The sequence below is a fragment of the Perca fluviatilis genome, chromosome 23, assembly GCF_010015445.1.
Source record: "Perca fluviatilis chromosome 23, GENO_Pfluv_1.0, whole genome shotgun sequence".
In the NCBI taxonomy this organism is placed as follows: domain Eukaryota; kingdom Metazoa; phylum Chordata; class Actinopteri; order Perciformes; family Percidae; genus Perca; species Perca fluviatilis.
The window spans coordinates 10460763-10484764 of record NC_053134.1 but is presented as its reverse complement, the minus strand read 5'-3'; the positions used below and the strand labels follow the sequence as shown (position 1 = coordinate 10484764).

Below are 24002 nucleotides of genomic sequence, written 5' to 3'. Positions count from 1 at the left end.
GTTATGTTCATCTTTATATTTATGTGTATTTTCACCATCTTTGTTGCAAATAAAATGTCATGTTCACTCATGTGTTTGTATGTATGTATGTATGTATATATATATATATATATATATATAGATAGAGAGAGAGAGAGATTTTTGGGACAAACTTATACAGATCTTTGACTTCTTTTAGTCAAAAACTGACTTATGATATTAAAAGCAAGCTGAAGGAGACAATGTCTTGCCATTATTACATTCTCAAGTACCTGACATAGCTCTCTAATTAGTTTAGGTTCAGGGGGAAATCAAGGGAACAAAGTAGTTTAAAGAGTAGCTCCCTAAAGACAAAGACTGGCATTAAGGCAACCAATACTTATTTGGAGTGTAGTGACCACCATGTTTCATACTTGATAAATTACTTAAAGATTCATCGCCTATGAAGATTTTTACAATTTGCTATCAATCGAGTTAGCGCTACCGGTGGAATCAAAGTGTCTCTGTACTGTACATTAATCCGAATGTGATTAGTTTAATCTTAGCATTAAGTAAAAAAAATAAATAAATAAAAAAACACCCTCCAATTATAAGCAGTATGTGCACACTTACAGTACTCATCCATTTTTAATAATACATTCTTATTCATTATTAATATTAATTAAATAATTTAAAGATATAAAGTATAATTTAATGAGTTTTCATTTCAAGTCTTCAGATTATAAAATACAGTCTTTTTTTTTTTGCTGAAATGTCACAACAGTCCCATGAATAACTGTATGTACATTGACTATACTAACTGTAATTATGTACACCTTATTCTATGACATGGAACTGGTGTTTATTTAGCAAATAAACAGGGAAAGAATAATTCAGATTAGTCTTATTTTTGTAGTTGCTTCAGTAGATAACATGAGTTTGCATCAGAGTTTTCTTAATTGCCTAAAAGGCTTATTGACTACCTCTACCTACCTAACTATCTACCTAAAAAAAGTCGGGATAGTCTGTTAATAGCCTTCCTGTAGACTAAATGTAACAGTTAACCTCCAGGTTACCAGGTGCAACTCAGATGAGTCAATCTACTCTGATGACATAAAACCTGAGAGCCATGTCAACAGCAGCAGTACATTGCTTGGCTTCCGTGTCACCTGCTTCTCCAAACTGGGGGGTGTGGCGACCGCCATCTACTGTAGAGAATACACTGACTATAGATAAGTACCTCATACAACCCCACTTCAAAAGATCCTAACAAACCCTTTAAGTAAATACAACCTGCATCTAAGGTTTACAGTAGTACGCTTTAGTATTTGGAGGGCTGCTCTAGTAGTGAAGTGTCTCGTAATCTGGAAACTGCCTATGAGTTTACAATGAAATGTCAGTTAATACTATGAAAATGTCAAATGTGAAGTTAAGGGGCCAATAAAATTAAGTGTTACCCACTCAGTCAAGTTCTTTCAAACAATACTAGGAAAACCATTTCTTTATAGACTTGGCTTTGTGCACAGGGGCATTGTCATGTTGAAATGGGAAGGGGCCATTCCCAAACTGTTACCACAAAGTTGGATGCATCCTATTGTCTAAAGTGTATAGTCCTGATAAACAATCCCAGTACTCAAATGTATGTGGACACATACTTCTGGCCTTATTGTGTACTTATGCAGCCTCTAGTGGACTCACTCTGCACTGCCGTTTCACTCAGAATTACATGTGAATTCTTCATATAGACAGAATCCTTATGCTATACAACATACGTATTTACATGCACATGAAGGTCTAAATGGGAGTACTGAAGGAGTACGTAGTTCATATGCACATCAATAAGACTTTAACGCTCCTCTGTTTTCCATAAGAGAAAGGAGATTGATGTATAGTTTGGCTTGTGTTTGAAAAGTGATGCATTTAAAAACACATGAAAACAAAAGCATGTATTAACACTTTCTCTATCTCACATATGCATCCAGAAAACACACACACACACACACACACACACACACACGCGCAGCATGTGGGTGGTATCCCCAGCGCTGTGAAACATCTTGCATCCCACATGCTTATATAACTCCCCGTCCACCTCCTCCAGCTGATCACTCATCACTTTATCACTTTATCCTCCGCTGGGAAGGAAAAACACCCCTTCTCTTCTCTCTCATTGAAATCAGGCAGGCAGGCGCCCCCTGCAATCGAGCATGATTTCGTTACACTTGGAGCACCAAAGGAGCACATCACTCCGATGAGATCATGCTGCAGTATACCCCATCTCTACTTAAGATTTTATATTGGTAAAAATGTAATCATAAACCTGCACTACTTGTGCCAACATAGGAGCTCAAATGTCAAACCTTGTTATCATCCTCCATTACTGATATTTACAGGAGAGAATTCAATCTAGAATCTAGAAAGCAGCTACAAACTATCTGCTCACTCTTTATTACTGCAAATGTTAAACCACAAACATCTACAGCAAGACAAAGAGCTGGTATGACAAGTAAAAGAGAATAAGCAAACAACAACAAAAAAGATGCACTAAGGTTCTTATATAACAGCAAAAATGCACCTCCTTCCTGTTTGCATTCTTAGCACGAATTGCACAGTAATGAGAAGAAATGCCTGATGGGCATTCTACACACTGGGTATTGCCTCTACATGTATTCCACAGAGGGAACTTTCACATTGACTTCAGCCTTGTTTCAGATAAAAAGCCAAAGCACAAAGCTTGTGCGTCTACTGATGTATGGGGCCTGAGTGTGATTTATTGAGAGAAAATATATCCATCAGAACCCATCATTCAAGCTAAAAAAAAGAAAGAAAAAAAAGAAGCTGTTTTCCACTGCTTAAAAGGTGTAGTTAATATCTGTCTATGAGGGAGAAATTTGACCCGACACAAAATGTATTTAAAATAAGAGATAATACTGTATGTGGACACAAGAGGGATTACTCTATTATTATCAAGATTGCATCACTTGATTGAAAAAATAAATAGTTTCAAGCGACAAGCCAGTGAAAAATCTGTCATATCTGTCCAGTTTGCAGATAAACCTTGTAAACCCTGTGAAGGATAAAGCTGGTGTTATTCTATATTTTTCCTCAACGACTCCCATGAAATGGTGAAAACTAACAATGCGTTAGTCTCTCAATACTTTCCTACTTCCCTACCCTGTCTGTGGCACTCAGCCACAAGCCTATTCCTTCCTAATGAAGAAATTTGTTACTTTCAGAAAGTTGGAAGACTGAGAGACATCAAAAAAAGAATGGTCATTTGTTTTTCTTTCCTCGAGACCGCAGAGGGTGGGAGAGGGTTGTTGTTCTTGTTCAATTGTGTTTGTCTGTTGTGTATGTTCGAAAATATAAAAAAAACAATAAAAAATGTATCTGAAAGAAAAAGAAAAAAAAAAGAATGATCAAAATTGAAGCAGCAGAGCCAGAGACATTCTGACATTTAGTTCCTGCTTTGGGTAAAAAAACAAACAAACTGGTTTCCTACATTTCCCATAATGCAACCCAATAGTATTTTTCATTAGTCCTTCCTGCCTGGTAAATGGTCAAGTCTTTTAAACCCTTGGTCAGGACATTGTGTCACTGAGCATACTCTGATGAAGACCGTGAGATGTGTTTGAAAGCAAAAAGCTAGCATTTTGTCAAACCATCATCATGGTTATTTTCTCAGACTTTGGTATACTGATCTTAATGTGTAAACAGTTGGTGGAGTGCCTCTTAAAAAACAGGTCACGACTACATTGTTTTTTTCCTTAAAAAGGCTCAGTAATTTCCTACAACAGCCAGGCACTGTGTGTTTGTATTTAGCAATTGCTGGGGACTATTTTCAGCCATGGAATAATACATATTTGGCACACTGGTGAGTATTTAAATAAAAGGACAGTGTATGTGATCGACTTAACAAGATTAATCAGGATTTGGATACACAGACAATACTTTAGTCTCTTCATTGGAATTGTTGGAAAGAATATCACCAGCCTTATCCTTTAAAATGAAACATTTTCAGGACTGCACACAGAAGTAGGAAGTGAAAATAACTGTGACTTACATTGATGAGCTCGATCTCCCAGATCTTCTTGACCAGCTCCATGGAGGTGTAACCATTGACGAGGAAAGACTTGGTGTAGTCACCGAGCTCCAATGACTCCAGCCACTCTGCCACTGACGTGGGGTTGTTGCCATCGTAACCGACAGGTCGCACCTTCATTACAGACAAAAAAAGTATTTTCAACATTTTATTACTTTTTCTGCCATTCTTTACAAGACTTTGAAACTATTCCTGGACTGCTGAGAATATTACATTAATATCTCTGTATAATCGCTGCTTGGGAGGTTTCATGACATGAATTTGTTTTCTTTGTTCTCTCTCAGAGTTGTTCTTTGTGTTCTCATAAACATAGAAGATACAGTGAGGAAATGTTAGAGGTGGTTTGCCATGTTTCTGCCCATATGGTCCACTGACTTTGACCTGGAGCTTGAAAGCTTGGAACGCTCTGTACAAATGCTAACTACATTACAGCCAATATACCTATTTCTTATATAACATACAAACAGCTGTCTATTTACACTATATTTGATTTCTGTGCCGCACTTTTTTCCTTTTCTGTTTTCATTCTGCTGCAGCAGCCTAATTTCTACACGGGGATCATTACATCTTTACTCAACGTTAAAGACCTTCCCCAGTTCAGCAGGATACAGGAGGAAGAGTGCATTTTTCATCATGTACTCCATATAATAAACAAAACAAACAGCCTAACTTATGAAAAATGGCAGAATAGGATGCCAGCAGCAGGGTGTTATTGCCTTAAGTGAGATACTTTGTGAGGGTAGCACATAGATCATAATTCATTCACTTCTATTTTGACAGTCAATACAGCTTCAGAGAGTTTATGGTGCATCACACAAACATCCCACATTCTCCACCTTAAGTTGAGCACGGGTTAGCCTACGTGTGAGGGCAGGCAAAACTTAAAGGTTTCTTTTTTTTACCATGTTTTGGCAATTTTTAGGAAGGATGAGAAGAGGAAAGTGCTGACTGGAGATCAAAGTTATCTGGATGTCTGTATGAAACCTACTTATCTCTGAGCTCAGAGTCTCTCTTTTGCAGATTCCTTTATCCTGCTCTCACTCCAGTTCTGCACGTTTGATCCTACTTTCTCTCTCTCTCTCTCTCTCTCTCTCTCTCTCACTCTCTCTCTCTCACACACGCACACACACACACACTTGCCCTTGCTAATATACAGCTGCAAAATGGCCTATGAGTCTGTATTTGATGTATTAATTCAACAGCGATTGCTCCTTTTTTGAGAAACTGTTGGCCTTTTGCTAAGTGACAAATAAATGATCAAATTGTGTTTTTATCTGTGTGTGAATTTTACAGATGCAGGACAATGTGGATTTAGACTCGGCAAAGACTGAGCAGTTTCCTTGCATCATTAACTTTGTTGATGTAGTTTGGATACTGCGATATCCAGTACCATACAGCGGCTTGGTGCATCTTTTCCTGAAACCAACAACTCCTTGGCGCAAGTATTCTCCAGAACATGCAGAGATAAACCCAACCACTCACAGAGAGAGTTATATCACACAGAAAGACAGATGGAGCAGAAGATTTGCTGAATTTAATACTAAACAAAACAGATTGGCTGCAGCTACAGTACAAGTAAACATCAGCTCTCATTTGTATTATGTCAACCTTACGATCTTAAAACTGGAAATGTGGACTTATGTAGTTTTAAAATGTTATATGGATTTATATAACTTGCACTAGACTGACATTACAAAAAACACAGATTAGAAAGCTCAGGTTTTAGTCCATGTGTGTGAAGTTCTTGTTGGAGTGTTTGATTAGCTGCAGTACTGACCCTGGGCAGCAGCCGTATGGCCTGCAGGAGGCGTTGTCTGTGGGCCGAGTTAAGGATCCCAATCTCCAGCAGATCCTGGTCTTCCACCACATTGCTGCCCTGCAGAGTAACCAAACAGCTATGGTTAGGAGCTAACAATGCAATGTTGTCTACAAGTGTTAAGCGTGGCTCCACATAGGATGAAAAAACATACTAAACAATAATAGAAATATTTTGCATTTCAACATTCAAGTTATCCTTGTTGTCCATTTTTGATTGCACGCTGTACAATTCTAGATGTAGGTTTTTTTTCTAGCATTCTATGTGGCCATTTTTTTCCATTTATTGTTTTCCATTTATTGCCATATTATCAAGTCACAGACTTGCTTAAAGCTTGCTTGAGGTGTGTTATTCATCACAGTGAACATCAAGAATGCATTAAGTTGTTTTTTTAAGTTCTATTGTCATTACATGGTAATCACTTTATATGCAGATTGATTAGAAAAGTCTGCACTGCTTTACCTCATTGCAACAATGTAACTCATTAAAATGTGTGATGAATTACACAACACATGCAAATTTGATTAGTGTGGTAATAGTTTTCATTTTGTTCAGATTTTGTTCAATTATTAAAAACCAGTGTCTGTGTGGAATGCTAAAAACATGGATAGGATAGGGTTTACAAAATGGTTATTTGTGAGTCTAGTAGTAAATAGGTTAAAACATGAAAAAATACTGGTATTGATTTGTTTTAGTTAGCCACACCTTTTAAATTAAAACTATTGTAGTTCTACTATAATAGTCAAGGACTGTCTGATATTTGTATGATAGCAATAAAACCTTCCTTCCTTCATATTACATTACATTTTGCCAATTCAGTCAAGGTGTCCTATCCAGAGTAAAGTATTTGTTCACCACTTGACTGCCACTCAAGAAAATGCATTAGTCAAACTTGAAATATGAGATTAAAAAACAAAAAAAACTTTCTGACCACTTACTCAGGTAGTCAAAGTGTGGTCATAAGTAATTGGGTATTTTTGTGCAAATTGTTCCTCAGCACTTACAAACCATTTACAGATGTGGGTGTGCCTCCTGATGCTCGCCTGGATATCACTAACACATCCACATCAGTAAACTTGCAGCCATGGTGCAAAAGCAAAAGTTTACACTAAATCCGCATGGGATTTGTAGGAGTTTATAGATATACTTTTGTGCATCAACATACACTCTACTACACTAGCACCAAGGGTATTTGGCACCTTTGAAACGCTAACTACTAAACAAGCTTTAGCATAAAACAATAAGGCATCAAAGACAGCAATCTGTGAGTAGGAATATCATAGAGGACATGACTAAGAAAAGACTGGAAAGCAATGAAACATCAGATGGCAACTTTGATATTCTTATTTAGGACACACACACACACACACACACACACAGCAGCATGTATCGGTATCATATACAATTTAAACTTGAATTGATGCTGTGTGTATGAAGACAGCTGCAACATAGAGAAAAGCCAACACAGCCACCATCAGAAATATAGATTATGAAGCAAGGTAATCACTGCAATAATGATAAAGATATAGGAGGAGGAGAGGGGCTGTGTGACCAGCCTGGTCTCAGGACCAAAACACACACACACACACACACACACACACACACACACACACACACACACACACACACACACACACACACACACACACACACACACACACACACACGTATGTGTAGAATTGAAGGATTGTCCCTCTACATCTCCTTCCTGTAAAACTAATAACAGTGATAAACATCCAAGAGAGGAGGAAGTAAAGCAGGTAGATAGCAGATATCTCTGCATTTTCCTCCCTCTACTTTACTTATGTCCACCACTCTGGGGAACGTTGTGCGCTCGAAAAGGACATTTTGCTCTGATGCTGTGACATATTAATTCTAGGTAGGAGATAGCTGTCAATGAGATTTCACTGCAGTTTTCCAAAGAACATTTACCAGAAAAATGTCTGTTCAGGTGGCTTTACTTTTGAGACTCCAGATCTGCTAGCTTAAGCTACTAGATTATCACACGATTGAGTACCAGCCATTTACTAGAGGGCTTTGATATGCCCCCGTCTAGAAACTGGTCAGGACCTGACAAGCAACTAAAATACCAAACATGGAAGACAAGTGCACGAAGTAACAAGAAGGTTAGAGTCTTGAATCGTCAGGGAAAATATGAGTATGGGTACATGTAGCACTCAGATCTAACTGTTAAGGAGCCTTTGAGCAACGGATCTGAACTGGTCCTGAAGAATGTGGTTGTATACTCGGCATCTCCCAGGCATGAATGTGTGGATCTTCACTTGTTTAAAAATATGAACATGCTGGAAAACCTTACACAAAATCCCACACAAAGACAATTAATAACAGTTTGATGTGGAAATCTGTGCACATGGTGCTAAACCATGCAATAGGGTGAGAAATATATGCTCTTGGATTCATAAACCATACTAATTTAGAATAGTCCACTGATGGAAGGCTGGTGGCAGAAATGCACCAAGAAATGTAGCAATGTGCCAACAAAAGGCAAATAGAAGAAGATTGGTAGGTAGTTGACATAGATGTAAATAATGTTGGTTCAAAGATCAACTTTGCAAATGTTTTAAGAGGGAGTATCCTGGCACGCCAAGCCAGATTATTAAACTGTGTGTAGTTACTCTTTAATGGACTAAAAATAAACAAATTGCAGCTTGTTAGCCATTCTACAATACCTCTTTGATTGTTAAAACATAAATTACAAAGTAAAAACATGCACCTAGCCTGCACTTTATCCTCAAATATAAATTATTCATTACCAATCAAATTAGACCAAACAGGACATTAGGACTTGTTTTATGTGCTATGTGCTGGATGTATGGTACTGTACACGGCATGGTTATCTCAGTGTTTTTCTGACACAGATTTTAATCACTGCTTTCATTTAGTGCCTACAAACATTAAATAACTGTATAAAATAAACTGTAGTACCCTAAAATTATCTGACCACCCCATCCCGTTTATTCTGAAGGTTTATGGCCCATATTGAAAGTCTGTTTCCATTAGTGCATCTTGACTTTGCTCTTCCAAATTGTTTTTTTTTTTGTTGCCTCAGTTTATTAATCCATGGACATAAATTTCTAAACCAAACACATGGGCTATTAATCCATGCTCTCATTTTATTAATCCATGCACCTGTTTTTTTGGCACATTTCTTTTGTTTGTTCTTTTGGTACCTTATGTCCCAGGTTCTCTAAACTTTACCTTGATGAAGGAAATTTTAAAATGTCAACACACTGTGAAGAAGAAAAAAAAAAAAAAAAAAAAAAGAGTCCCTTAAAGTGATGGACGTTGCTGCAGGCTTATTAGTATAACTTTGTCTCCAGGGCTCCACCAGTTTGTCCCTGCACTGAAACCTGAAGCAGCAGCAGCTGATTGGGCTCATACAGCGGCTAAACCTAGTCCTTACACATTCTCCTCTCCAACCTGTACACCGGGGCCTCTGTCAGAGAAGAGTGCAGTTCAGAGATCAGCTCTCAGGCTGATTATCAGAGCGCAGAGCAAAGCCGGCACTGGAGTTACCATGCTAAAACGTCACAGCAGAGTAGACGGTGGGGGGACTTTAAGGCATGACTAATTGCTCCCTGTTAAGTTCCTTAATGTTATTTCTCTCTCCAAACACATCCAGCCTTTTCCCTTTCTGTCTTAAGATAATGTTTGTCCCATATCTGCCATTTCAAAGTGCACAGGATGGATCAGGGGATAAATATCACATGGATACATCAATATTACTTGAGTGAGGATAAATGGGAGACAAACAGGAAAATAGGCTCAGCTTTTCCTCCTGAAACATACATTGTTTATTCTGTATTGTACCAGTTATTCTATCTTGCATATGTATGATACATTTCCAACACTTAGTATGCAGAACTGGTATTAACACTAACAATTTATTTTGCTGGTGAAAGGTGTTTAACATCTGCAGAGCGGATAAAAATTGCCATAGCCTGTGGTGAGCTTGTGATACGACCACAGCACTTTAAAACTCGCCGCAGCGGGTCACAAACGCTCTGAACACAGGAATTAAAATTCATGCGCAGTGGCAGGGGATTGAGGAAAGACTAAAGATGGAGTAAAAATTGATAATCAGTGATGGCAGTGAAGGCCATTATCTGAGGCAACAGGCTTAGAAGAGTACCACAAATCATGCTCAGCCTACTGTATCTCTTGCTCTCTCTCTGTTCTGTTCCTTTCATGCCTCTGTTCATCACTTGTCTCTCCTCTCTCATGGTTTGCCATTATCCATTGCTCTGCTATCAAATAACTTGTCCTATTTTCTTTTGCCTTTCTTTTAATTACTACACAAACCATTCCTTCCCTCACTTGCACTTTAAGAACACAATTCATTTTGGTTTCTTTACAAACTTATTGGTGTTGCATTTATCTTTTTCTCACATGTGTAAAGCTGTTACTTAAGTTTCTCTAACTTGGTGGCAGTTTAATATTCATAAGAATTTTTATTTCAGAATAATAAATTCCTTTATTAGGAGGATTAGAGGTGCCACCTTTGAAGGAAATATGGAATACTGCCAACATTTCATTTCAAATGTTGTTTCCTCCCTCTGAGGAACAGTTGGGTCAAATTAATTTCACTAGCCTCGCGACTGCTCTTATCAATTGCAGAATCTTTAGTACGCACAGCATCATGCTTTATCATTCATTCCTGCTATCTATCTAGTACTGTGCCCCAATTCCTCTTTGTAATTCCATGTACAAACCAAACCCCGCTCTACCTTTTGTCTTCATCAACTGGCTTCAATCTTTCTTGCGATTCATTGTGCTGCCTGCAACCAAATAAAAAGCATCCTGATAAAATAGCTTTACATGAAATTCTTTCAGTATTTGTTTGTGTGTCTCAGTGCCTCCACAACCCACAAAGCATCAGTTTATGTGACACTTAGGAGAGTTTCTATAGTATTAATCTCTCAAGTGAGCGATAACCAACCGTGCTTTACCCCATCATTTCCACTATCGACCTCCTTCGCTCTCTTCCTTCCACTTCCATATTCCGGTCACATTTCTAAGTGGCTACGCTGGTATGCAAAGTTTAGTGAGGAGTGTGTGTATTTTTGATGGTAATGATGAGTGTTAACAGGGACAGTGTGACTGCAGTCAGAGGACTAAGCAAGGTGAATTGGCTCTTTGCTACAGACTACTCCCATAAAGGTGCCTAAGATCCACCGTTAAGTGACTCTGAACATGAACTTGAGACACTGATTTCAATCACAGGCTACCCGTTTTCTAAATGCATGCATTTGGAGGAAGAGTTTGCAATAAAAACAGTTTAACAATCAAAAATCCAACTGAAATCACAATCAGGCGTCCCTTCACTGTTTTGGTGCAGTCTCACTGCTCTCATTAGCATTGTTTCCAGACCCTGCACGCAGCTGTTTTCAGCAGAAGTAGCTCCAATAACCCACAGTATACTACCAGCCCAGCAACAAAGAAGAGATACCTGTAGGCAAAGTTAGTGACTACCGGGTGAACAAAGTGGAGCATTTAGCAGCTAAAAGAGCTAGATATTTTCCTTAAGAGTTGGTGGAGACCAAAACTAATATAGAGTGAATATCAGGCTTATATTTGCCAGATGACGCAAAACATGACTCCGGGCGCCCGGATAGCTCAGTTAGTAGAGCAGGCGCCCATATATAGAGGTTTACTCCTCGACGCAGCGGGCCCAGGTTCGACTCCGACTTCAGCCCTTTGCTGCATGTCATTCCCCCTCTCTCTCCCCTTTCATGTCTTCAGCTGGTCAAATAAAGGCCTAAAAATGCCCAGAAAATAATCTTAAAAAAAAAAACATTACTCCAACTGAATTAAAAATAATAAACTGAATTCCGCGCTTTACGGTTTCAGTCTTACCTCTCTCAGCGTAGTTTCTAACAGCAACGGGCAGCTGTTTTCAGCAAATAGCTCCGATAAACACACTGTATACTAGCTGCCCAGCACCAAACACAAACAGGCAAAGTTACTTATGAGCAGGTGAACATAGTGGAGCTTTTAGCAGCTAAAGAGTCAGATATTTCCTTTAGGCATCGGTAGAAACCAAAATGAGAGTGAATGTTGGACTTATATTCATCAGGTGGCCAGAAACTACTTCAAATGAATGATAATGTTGCTTTGTGTCTGCTGAATGTCTCAATACAACTTTTTAATAGCAATATGTTATTGATGTCTTTACAGCTTTTTGTGTTGCCCCCAGTTGACCAAAGTAAATCAATTAATGTAATGAAGTTAATTGTTTTTTTTAATAAAAGATAAGAAAAAAATCTGGAATGCTCCAGCCAAGTCTGCCAAGTAGCTGTCTAGCCAGCAAACTGACATTAGCAGGCAATTTCTTTTCCAGGTACCCTGTTCAGCAAGCCAGAGTGCAAGACAAGGACTTTGTTTGTATCTTAACAGACATTAGCAAGAAAGCTAATGTGGGCTGTGGCTCAGTTTGTGCTGTGATGCAGATTCTGCATAAATAAATAAAATCTCTCTATATGAGTCACTTTCTTTGTTCAACTCCACTATCTGTCTAATGCTCCCCCCCTCCCTCTCTTTCACACATATACATTTGTTTAAAATGGGCGTGATTAGTCTCCATCCAATGTCCTTCATATCAAACGCTGTCTCCATAACAACCACTCCGCCCTGTTGCTATTTGTCCATCAGTTTAGCAGCACTTCTCCTCTACTGGGTGGTTAAGGTGACCAGACACGCCCACTCTAATGACCCCCATTAGTGGAAAATGGTAATGGTAGATCGGTCCAAGTTACGTGCATGTCTGCATACATTCCTGTACAGTTCAGAATCAAGGTCAAATTCATTTGCAAACCAATCAATTCTAAAGATGAACTTGAACTGGCCCTGAAATGAATAAAAAAAAAGCTTAAACATTCCAATGAGCTGTCTTGTTTTCAGTTTGAATCTGCCAATTAACTCAATTTCCCATACTGAGTTGTGCTGAAATGAATTTGACTCGAACCTCTCCTTGAAGAATCCACAGCCAATGATAATAAAAAGGAGCACTGCAAAATACCAATGTAATCCCTGTAGCCTTGTGTCTCGACTGCATTAATATCAATTTGTGGTAGCCACGGAGTTTCCCCAAGGTCAGAAAACATTAACTGTCTTCCTGTTTAATCACAAACAACTAAAAGAGGTGAAAAACTTTCAACAGAGAAAGACCCGGAGAGAGGCCCAGTCACAAAAGGGACTTTGAAGTTTCCAATGGTGTATGTAAGGCTGTTTCATCTTCAGCTCTTTTCAATATTAATTGTATCCAAAGGCATTTCAGAGGAGATGACTGAGCTATTAAGAAACATTTTAAGACAAGATGGGCGAGGCCAGAATAGCAGAGAATCCCCATGTCTCTCAGAAGTACTGACAAAAACTGTTAGCAATTACAAACTGGGTGCAAATAACCGTACAATACGCTCTGCGCTGATATGATGGCATGTATGTGTGTGAGTGTAGGAAGACGGGGTGAAAATGATAGGACGGTTCACCTGGGGACATTACTAATAGAGAATTGACATTTTTAAGCAAAAGAAAAATACTGCTTTTTATAACAGCTGCTTGAGAACTCACACAGCTGCTGCAGTGATTCCTACCTCGACTCATTCATAAAGATAAAAAAAAAAAAAAAAAAACTTCCAAAAGAGACAGCAAACCTTTGGAATAGATAATCTAAGCTAATACTTCATTTCATTTACATCAGATTCAAATTTAAATGGGAGGCAGTTGTGACAAAGGAGAGGTTGGATTGAGGTGGGTAGTTTGTGAATTCCCTCTGACAGATTATAGTAAAATGTATACATTAGAACTTTTGAGAGTGAAAAACCTCTTAACCAAAAAATGTGCCCAGTGACTTTTGTTTCAAGTAACATTTAAATTTATAGCTGCACTAATCTATGTTTTAATATTAACATTGGGTAAAATGATTCCCACTCGCATTCACCTGCAGTCTATCTCGTCTCTATGCCCTTGGCTAGCTTTACTGTTGTTCATAAGCATTGTTTCCACCAGAGAAATAAAACTGTTCTACGCTACCTGCCCAGCACCAAACAGAAAAACAGACAAAGTTAGTGACTAGCCAGATTTTTCCCTCAGGCATTGGCAGAAACCAAGACAGAAAAGGAGAGTGTATATTCGACTTCTATTCATCGGTTGGCCAGAAACACGACTCCTAATGAATGCTAATGTTGCTCCATGTCTGCTACGTGTGTGGAAAGAGGCAACCATTTCACAACACTTTTGCCATAACAACTTTATACAGTAATGCTATAATATGTCAATGTTGTTTTTAAAGCTTGTTGTGCTGCCAAAGATAAATTCAATTATTCAATTCAATTTTTTTATTTATAGTAATTATGGCTAATTTCTGTTTTGATTTAGTTATGTTTTTGGGTGTAGACAAGAGAATTAGGTGAGTTATATTGAATTTGGTCAACTATATACTCCTGCATTAGGAATAACTGTTATACATCTGTAAAAACCTAGCCTAACATTTATGCTGGAGGCATTACTGTCCACTCGGCACAAAACAAGAGAAATACATAGTAATACATAGAATGTTTTCTATTGTTATGTTTCACTGAATTTCTCTTCTTACTTACTTCATGTTATCAGTAACTAATTGTTTCACTCCACTTACTGTAACTATCACCACTTTTTAATGTATTAATTGTATGTGTTATTTACTTTGTTCATGTATACAGTATGCTCTGGCAACATTTTTTTGCTCAAAACATGCCAATAAAGCTTATTGAATTGAACTGACATAAGGAAAAAATAAGGAATAAGGACAGACGAAAGTGCTAATGAGGTTTATATGTTGGTGTGTTAGTAGCAGTCTAGGACTGGTTAATATGGAAAAATGATAATTAGCCACTGCAGAGATCTGAGATGTTTAAATGTAGACGAGCAAAACACAAGGAGCAAAAGTGTCCTCTCCCCCCCATCTCCCCCCCCCACACACACACAATTAATGGTAATTTACCATCACCCCCAAAACCAATTAATCAGTATTAAATACGTAATGAAGTGTGGCCCAAAACATACAGATACACACTGACCACGTGAGGGAGGAATACGTGAAAAAAGAGATTCTGTGATTTCCTCCTGTTGCCGGGGTAACCAACGGAAAGAGATGCAGGTCACACTGAGTGGAGGACCAGAATGCACACACATAAATAAATACATATACAAATGCCTGCATACATTGCTAGTTAACCTGATGTCAGGAAAGAACATTTAACTGAAAAGAAAACACATTATTTCCTACTGGTTGGTAAAATACTCAAATAATATTAGTACTTTGCTTTTAAAAACCTTTGGATAAACCCCCAAAGATTTTTCAATAGTGACAATCTGCAACTATAGATAAACCCCTCCAGTCAGCATCCCTCTGCTACAGTATGTCTCCCATCTCTCTGCCTCTGCTGCAGTTTCTCTCAATTTAGTTTCACCACTTTGCTTTCCCTCTTTCTCCTCATCTCCTACTTCTACAGGTTTAACTTAACCTCTCTTCCTGTGGATACAAGTCTTGCACACACACACACACACACACACACACACACACACACACACACACACACACACACACACACACACACACACACACAAAACATAAAAAGTTTCTAAATGTGAAATGACCCAGCGAGTTTCTCTTCCTACGCTATGTAGATGAAGTGACCAACGGATAAAACAGAGGATCAAGTTACATCCTGATCCACAGGCTACAGGTGGCTGTTTGTATGCACACATTCATGTACGGTATGCAAATACCACGAAACAAGCATGTTTTTTTATGTGCATTTTTAGTGTAGTAGGAGCATGTATCTCTGCAGCTTGACGCTGGAGATGTGGCGTAGGATTTCTGTGCGTAGGAGGACCTCACATGGCATCAGTAGGGAGAGACAGCAATGATGGGAAAGGAAAAATGAGAGGGAGGATGATACAAAGAGGAGGAAAATACAATAAACGAAAGAGATCAGAGTGAAAGAGAAAAAACTAATCACGCTAATCACGGCAAAGACAATGATAGAGGATGAGCTACACCTAGGGGAGCAGAGATTGCTTAGTGGAAGGTGGGACAAACAGAGAGGAGATGACATTTAAAGCACAAAAAAGAGCAAAAAAAAAGAACAAGAAGGGAAGAGCACTGAATGAACAAATCCCACCCTAAACTTCCAGCATCAATATCTCTCTTGCCTCCTTTTTTCCCGTAACTTCTGCAACACTCACCATGAACTGGACGTTGTCAAATCCATTGGCCAGCAGGTGGTTCTCATACTGGACCAGGCCGATGGAGTCAAGCCACTGGCCCACGGACTGCAGTGGGCAGCGGGGACCTATGAGGGGGTGGAGGGGCAAACGCTTCAGTAAGGAGTAGCCGTCCACACGGTAACAGCGGCAGTCCGGCTGAGACAGCTGACACTGCCACATCATGTTATGGCGGGCAAAGTGGCTGTCGAAGGAGCCCGCCATGCTTTTGAGGAGTCTTTTGGCAAGGCAGCAGGAGGCGGAGAATAAAGGGGAGAGGGGCGAAAGGTAAAAGAAAGGAGAAGGAGGAAGGGGAGGCTAGGCTAGAGGCATGGTGAGGATAGAGGGGTTCAGCATGCAAGAGTACAAGCGGGTAAAGGTTAGGTTAAGGCATCCAGATGCAGCTTTCTCTGAATCCAGCCAGAGGAAAGATGAGAAGGGGGTGAAGGCTGAAGTTGTATCCAGAAAACAGCTTCCGTCCTGGGGTTAAATCCTGCCAGAGATGGGTGTTGGATAAGAGTGTAGGTATAGATCCGCAAGCAAAAGCGAATGTTTGTCGCGCACAGCACAGCAGCCGCTTTCTTTTCAGCTGTTGCGCTCGCTTGGCTGCTCCCTTGAGCGTGTGTGTATGTGTGTGTGTGTGTGTGTGTGCGTGTGTGCGTGTGTGTGTGTGTGTGTGTAAGAGAGAGAGAAAGACCGAGAGCTGCCTGTGCTGTAGATTTCTCTTTATCAAGTACTCCCACTCTCATCTGTATGCTTCTGCAGCCTCCTCTCTCTCTCTCTCTTTCTCTCTCTCTGAGCGCTGCTTTTCTCCCTCATTCCCTCACTCTCTCTCTCTCTCTCTCTCGCTCCTCTGTCTACCTCCTGTGTCTATCTTCTCTCACAGTGTCGATCGTCACCCTGCTCTCTCTGCTGCTCTCCATATATCTGGCTCTGCTATGCTGAGAATAGCCATCACAACAGCTCCAGCTTCTTTGTCTGCAAGAAGCCGAGCTCCCTCCCACTCACACACACACTATGCTGAGTGTATGTATGCAGCCGTATCCACATGTGCATATTTTTCTGTGTGTGTGTTCTGTGCTGTGCTTTGCTGTAGCTATGTGTGTGTTGGTAGGGTGGGGTGGCAGGGGGCTGGTTTGGCACCAACAGGATTCTCCCTGCGGTAACCATGATTAGCAGAGGCTTTGCATTGATAGATAAAAAGAGAGGATGAGAGGAAGAGGGGAGGGGATCAGGAGGTGAGGATGGGGGAGTTAAGGGAGAGGGGGATGAATACAGTAAATAGAGATGGTTGGCAAGGGATTCAAGGTATGCAGGTAATAAAACAAAAACAGGGATATTATGTGCACAAGAAAATCAAAAAGCAGAATCACCCACACTTATTTATTTTAATTCAGGTCTTATTTTTGTAGTTTTGGTGATCATTCCTTTGGGTTATAATGAATAAAGCTTTCAGAGTGACCCGTGTATAGGCACTTTATTTTTAGTGTTGTTGGACAAAAGTTCCATAATAATCTTTCAGCATGTTGTAATTCAAGTGGTCTTAGAGAAAACTAGACTTCTGCACCTCCTCTTGGCTCTGTATTCATGCTATAGATAATCTAGCCCGTGATGGGAGACTTTGGTCAATCACTGGTCATTTCAGAGAGAGAAAGCGTTCATTTTGGCTGTTGCGTGCATTGCCCATCCTGGTGATTTTTTGCATTCTATCTACTGCATCTTTAAGCAGGTAGACAATTATCATGTGTCCTTTTTCTGTGGCTCCACCTCGGTTATTAATTAATGACCTTAACAAGATCTGTCAACTAATAAGCATCAAGAATGTTTAGCAACCTTACATGTAATGTCATTGCAGTCTATGCCACTTCACCCCTCCACATCCCTTAGCCACCTGCGTTGGCTGTCTGTAGCTCCCTAGGACAGTGATTCCTAACCTTTTGGGCTTGGGACCCCTTAAAATGAAGCAATTTCTACTTGAGAGCCATCATCAACAGTTGCATATGTCTATGGATCAGTAACCAAAAAGTAATTATTAAAAGTTGAAGGGCTAAAGTGGTAATATTTCCAATCATTCATAGAAAAAGAAAAAGAAAAAGAAAAATATTAGAGGAACACCTGAAATAATAATTAAATCCTGTAAATATTCTATATCAGTGTTTCCTTTAGGATTTTTTTAGCAGTGGGGGCAGGTCCGACCCCCCTCCAACATGAAACGGAACTAACACTTTGCTGCAACACAAAAAAATATATTTATTCACCTATATTCACACACACAATGAGGCATATTTTCAGAACTGTATTTTTTGAGTTACTATATAGGCCAACTTTGAGCTTGACATATAGTCTAAGCATTCTGTAGCAAATAACAATAAACCCGCTATTAATTACATTATCTTAATGCAGCGTAACTACTTCAGCATGTAAATAATGCACCTAAAATACAAACGTTCTCCGACATGCACTCTAACAATGCAGCCCTATTTCTGATACTGTGGGGGGCCGCCACGGTCAAATCAGCTTAGAGGAAACGCTGTATATGTAATCTATATCTATCTATATAATGCCGCAGAATTAATGCATGACCAGGTTGGGGACCAATCCCCTTGTGGGATCTCCAGTTGGCTGCTAATTGCTCCTACTGTTGGCTGTCTGATAATCCGACTGCTTCTGTTTCTTGCCTTTTCTTTTAGTAATTACTTTGGGAAGTACAGCGTTATCATAACCAATATTAGTTGTGTCAACAATAATCGATTTGGCGATGCATCACAATGCGGGTCATGCATCATTCAGCATCGATGCGGCAAAGTGCCATAATCGATTATGTCACTGTTTATTTTCTGGCCTTGAGTGTACAATAAAGTTGTGAAGTTTCAATTACTTCCGGGGGCATAACAACAACAATCAAGATGGCTGAGGCGGAGGGAGATGACCGCGATAGACGGGTAATTAAAAACGCACCCAAAGCTTGGAAAGCGGACATCTGGGCAGATTTTGGATTCTACGAAGTTAATGGGAAACTAGATAAGACTTACGCGGTGTGTAAAACCTGCCACACTAAAATCAAGCCAATGGCAATACAACTAACTTCACGAACCATGTTGATCGTTGGCATCCTGAGTTGGCTTCAACAACAACAACACAAAAAGTCAACACATCCCAGCCAAGAATTGACGAGTCACTAGTGTCAACGTTGCCACACAACTCCGAGAGAGCAAAGAGGATCACACGATCGGTGGCATGTTTCATAGCGAAGGATCTACGACCCTATTCTGTGGTAGAAAATGCGGGGTTTTGCCACATGCTTAAAACAATTGAGCCCCGGTATAAGCTACCGACAAGAGCTACCTTCACTGATTCTGCGCTTCCCACATTGTAAAAAGAAACCAAACAAAGGTAATGGAATCAATGTGTAAAGCCAGTCGTGTAGCCATTACAAGTGACGCCTGGAGCTATGCTATTTTACTGTGTGTAAAAAAACACTTACGGTCACTGCTGGAAAAAGTTGGCTGTTATTGCTCTATTTAATTTCAAATGGTTCTAAAGCAGAGAGAAGAGAAACATTTCTCATTCAAAGCACTGAAAGCAGTGATTTATGTTTTCTTTTTCAGGTTTGAAAATGCCATATCCAATACCCTATACCATTTAATTTTATTTTATTTAATGACATTTATGTCAAAGATACAGGAGAGTGATTATACACACATAGCAGCCAATACAATCTGTTGTTCAATATCTGACTGCTTGTATTGCCTCATGACTGATGAAAAATTTGCCTTGTTGTGTGCAGTAGAAGTTTGATGCATCGCAATGCATCGTAGAATCGAATTGAATCGAATAGTTACCTGGTGAATCGTAATCGAATCGAATTGTGAGGGCAGTGCCAATGCACAACCCTAACCAACAGTAATGATCGCCAAAAAGACCCAAGTTGTAATACACGTGAATTATCTTTCAAGGCATAATTACTTACATGCTCACATATACATACTTGTTTGTATTTTACCTGAGGTGTCTTTCTTAATGTCCAATCCACTGCTTATTCCTGCCCCAATAGAGCTCATAATCTTGTCGATCTGAACAATTGGGGGAGAGAGAGAGAGAGAGAGAGAGAACCAGAGTTGGAGAGATGTACAGCATGTTCAATGGAAAGTCATTTTCCACTAATAAGGCTAATCCCTATTCTGGATTCAAGTGTCACATAACATGATCATTACTCCAGCCAGCTTACTGAATCTCAGACATTCCCCCTGTAAATTGAAAAGGCTTGGAGGAGCATACGGGGAGAAAAGATGCGTTAGCAGGAAACTTAAAGCAGAGCTGAAGGAAGAGGAAGGTTGATTGGAGGGAGCTTCAGTGGCTTCATTAGTGTCTGGCTGCTGGCTGTCGACCGGTCATCCCTGACCCTGGACCTGCTGCTAACCACTGAACTATGCGACCTGCACATCCATCCACCTGTCAGGAACGCTGGCTCAAAACAGGTCAGAGAAAACTGGCCATGTTGCGAATGGTAAGGGACCGGTGTTTAAAGGGCCAGGTCTGACAGATGCAAACCGTGTTTACAAGCTGGCGGTCCATGACGGTGGCCTTTTCTTAGTAGCTGGACAAACAGGTGGCAATTTCTGCATATGCCACTGCACACAGAGCACTAATTCACATGTACACAGAATATGTAACATAGAGGCTAAAATGTCCGTTATACTCGCCGTTCCCGACCTGTCGCGCGACAGTGTGACGTCATGGAAGCGCCGTAACTATTAATACTCGCGCGTCATGTGGTCGTGCCGCTATTTGCAGTCTTCTCCTGAACTCTCACAACTGAGGAAAGGCTACTGACTTTTGCTATTTCTACGGACTAGAAGAAGAAGAAAAAGGTAAACAATGACAGAACGGGCAGCAGCACTGACGAAAAGAAGCACTTTGAATACTTCAGAATGTCTGCACAACGATTTGATGACCTACTTCATCGGATCAAGCCTTTCATTCACCATAAAAGAACTCATCTTAACCCAGTAAGTTTACAAGAGAGACTTGCAGTCACTCTGAGAGTCCTGGCATCCGGTTGCCCTCGAACTCGTCCATGCTTCCTGTTTCCGCTTCGTCGCGCGCTGCTGAAAAAAATAGAGTGGTGCACGACCTCTGGCCAGCGAGATCTACGTCATTTTGACATCACATTGTCGCGCGACAGGTCGGGAACAGAGACTATAAAGAAGCCATAAACTGTCACTGTACCGGTGACTACAATGTTATTACCAAAAGGAAAGATACACTACAAATATAAGACTCAAGTTGTTATGTACCGGTAATACCTTTTAACGGATCCACCATCGCTATAGTTTTCTAGATTGAACACATTGTACCAACATTTCACTGCAGGCTGTTAATTTCCATCCAAATAACCACAAAACAATCCAACATCAGCGATTTTCAAAGTAAAGCCAGATAGAAGCACACATTTGTATCATACAGAGGCAACCTTATTTATGCCTGTAGCACTAATGAGTATGGATATCTTCCGATTTCTTACTCTGGTGGGACATCCCATGTGGCTCGTCTCTTGCTAGTAATGCAAATTTTTCCTGAGCATGTGCTGCAAATAGACCAACTTTGTTATTTTTGCCTGTAAAAATCCCCATATATCACTCAACAATTTCCCTCAAGCCATCTTATCTCATCCTCCTGTATCATGCAATTAAACAGTAAAGGTCACCTTAATTGCAGAGAATTATGGGAAATTCCATATGGTAATTCATCACCATCAGCAAGTTATTAGCTGTGTTGAGGAACTAATTACCATGTACTGTACATGCAAAAGTGGACAGGAATGTACAGATGTACTTTCACTCACATGCATTAGCATTATTTTAAAAACAGAACGAATAATTAAGTAATTATCAATATTGGTATAAATGGTATAAGATTCTTCATTTTCAGGGGGTAAACATGCATAAGCATCAGTTTGCTCAAGTGTGTGTTGTGTGTGGTGTGACTGATGACCAGTGACTGTGTGTCTGTGACCCAAAGTGTTTATGAAGGGGCGAGATCCAACAGCGGTGTCCAGTCAATGGATTACATCTGTGTCAGAGACACTTTAATACCAAAGAAGCCCCAGGCACAAACACACCGAGGACCAAAACATACAGAACCCTCGACCTCCGCTCTCTACCCTCTATAACAGAAACAGCCTTCTCTCTTTTATTTGGTCTTCCCTGCAGCTCCAGTGCTGGGTACAGAAGGAAATCAATGTGGGAGCTATGTGGATGTTAAATTAGCACTGGGGCTTCTTCTGCACTGTGATAGCATGAGTGGATTTCAAAGAGAGGAAAAATTGAAGAAGCTCACTGCTGTGGGTGCAGAGGTTTCAACTGCCCCCTGCAGAGATGCATCACTTGGAAAAGCATCCATTTTACTACATAAATATATGCAGTGTCACAGTAAAAGGAACTGATTAACCTGAGTGATGAAGAGATGACACTTTATTTTTTTGTTTTCTGTAAAATTTAATTCCCTATCTCAATTGATCCTAAACATCTGGTAAAATATGCACTTCATGTCTGGAAAAAAACTCTTCTTACCTCTTCCCACTCAGCAGTGAAGGAGGGCGTTCTCTCCAGTCTTCCCCCTGGGCTGGCACCCTCTCCGGGGCTGGGACTTCCAGGCCCCTGGCCACGAGATCCAGACCCCCAGCCGTGCTCCTCCTGGCCAAGGCAAAAGCCAACAATTAATTTTCCAAGCATAATCAAACTACCGACAATGAGATGTAAAGGTTGACAATGTTTTGACCTTAAAATTTTGGACAACTGAGCACTAAAAACTGTTTAGAGAATAACCAAGGCCTTTCAGTGCTCATCAAAGTTTTATCTGAAGTATTTTTCATCAAACAGACTATGTATTTAGCTTATGATTTATTTACAATTAATTAAAGAAAAAGTCTCATGAAATGTGCTGCACAGCAGGGAGCACTGTGGCCCAGATTAGTGAGTTATCTAATTGGCTGCACTGGTTTCTGTGCTGTTTCTGAAGTCACTCAGAGTCTGCATGATACAGCAAGATGCAAACTATCTCCACGGCTGCATAATTTATACAACTGAATACTTACAATAAATGCCTTTGCTCTCATTGCTAACAGAGATCTTGGTGCTTTTTTATAAAAAAAAATTTGAAAAAAATAGAAACTTTGTATAACTTTTATTGAAAGAGGCTTATCCTTACATAAATGTCTCAGAGTGTGACACCGTATCAGAGAAAAAAAGACAGTGTTAAAAGTTTTAACACTCCTTCAAAATTGCAACAAAAATGCTGGGCTCTACTTTATAAATGATTCTCTCATTAAAGGTCTTATGACATGGTGCTCTTTGGATGCTTTTATATAGGCCTTAGTGGTCCCCTAAAACTGTATCTGAAGTCTCTTTCCCGAAATTCAGCCTTGGTGCAGAATTACAGCCACTAGAGCCAGTCCCACAATGAGCTTTCCTTAGTATGTGCCATTTCTGTGTCTGTAGCTATTGAGGAGGAGAGAGGAGGGGTGGGGCAAGGTGGAGGATGGGGGTGTGGCCTTGACAAACTGCCACTTTTCTTGTTTGAAAGCCATGATGTCTCTCTCTCCTTATGACATCATAAGGAGCAAGATTCCAGATCGGCCCATCTGAGCTTTCATTTTCTCAAAGGCAGCGCAGGATACTCAGGGCTCGGTTTACACCTATCGCCATTTCTAGCCACTGGGGGACCATAGGCAGGCTGGGGGAATGCATATTAATGTTAAAAAACCTCAAAGTGAAAATTTCATGCCATGGGCCCTTTAACGCTTTGTTTTTCATTTTAGATGAGAATAACAAAAGAAGATGGAAAATCAAAGTTGAGACA

The 24002-nt window shown here is 40.0% G+C and overlaps 1 protein-coding gene across 6 annotated transcripts in view; it reads right to left on the bottom strand.

Annotated features, from left to right (window-relative positions):
• The window catches only part of anks1b (ankyrin repeat and sterile alpha motif domain containing 1B), a 233761-nt gene that overhangs the window by 37473 nt on the left and 172286 nt on the right, over positions 1-24002 (bottom strand). For all 6 annotated transcript variants that reach the window (XM_039791996.1, XM_039791997.1, XM_039791998.1 and 3 more), the window contains 5 exons: positions 22715-22837; positions 20146-20215; positions 16125-16231; positions 5838-5936; positions 4022-4174 (listed from right to left, as the gene is read on the bottom strand). In XM_039791996.1, the coding sequence (XP_039647930.1) occupies positions 4022-4174; positions 5838-5936; positions 16125-16231; positions 20146-20215; positions 22715-22837 (552 nt within the window). The remainder of the gene's footprint in view (positions 1-4021; positions 4175-5837; positions 5937-16124; positions 16232-20145; positions 20216-22714; positions 22838-24002) is intronic.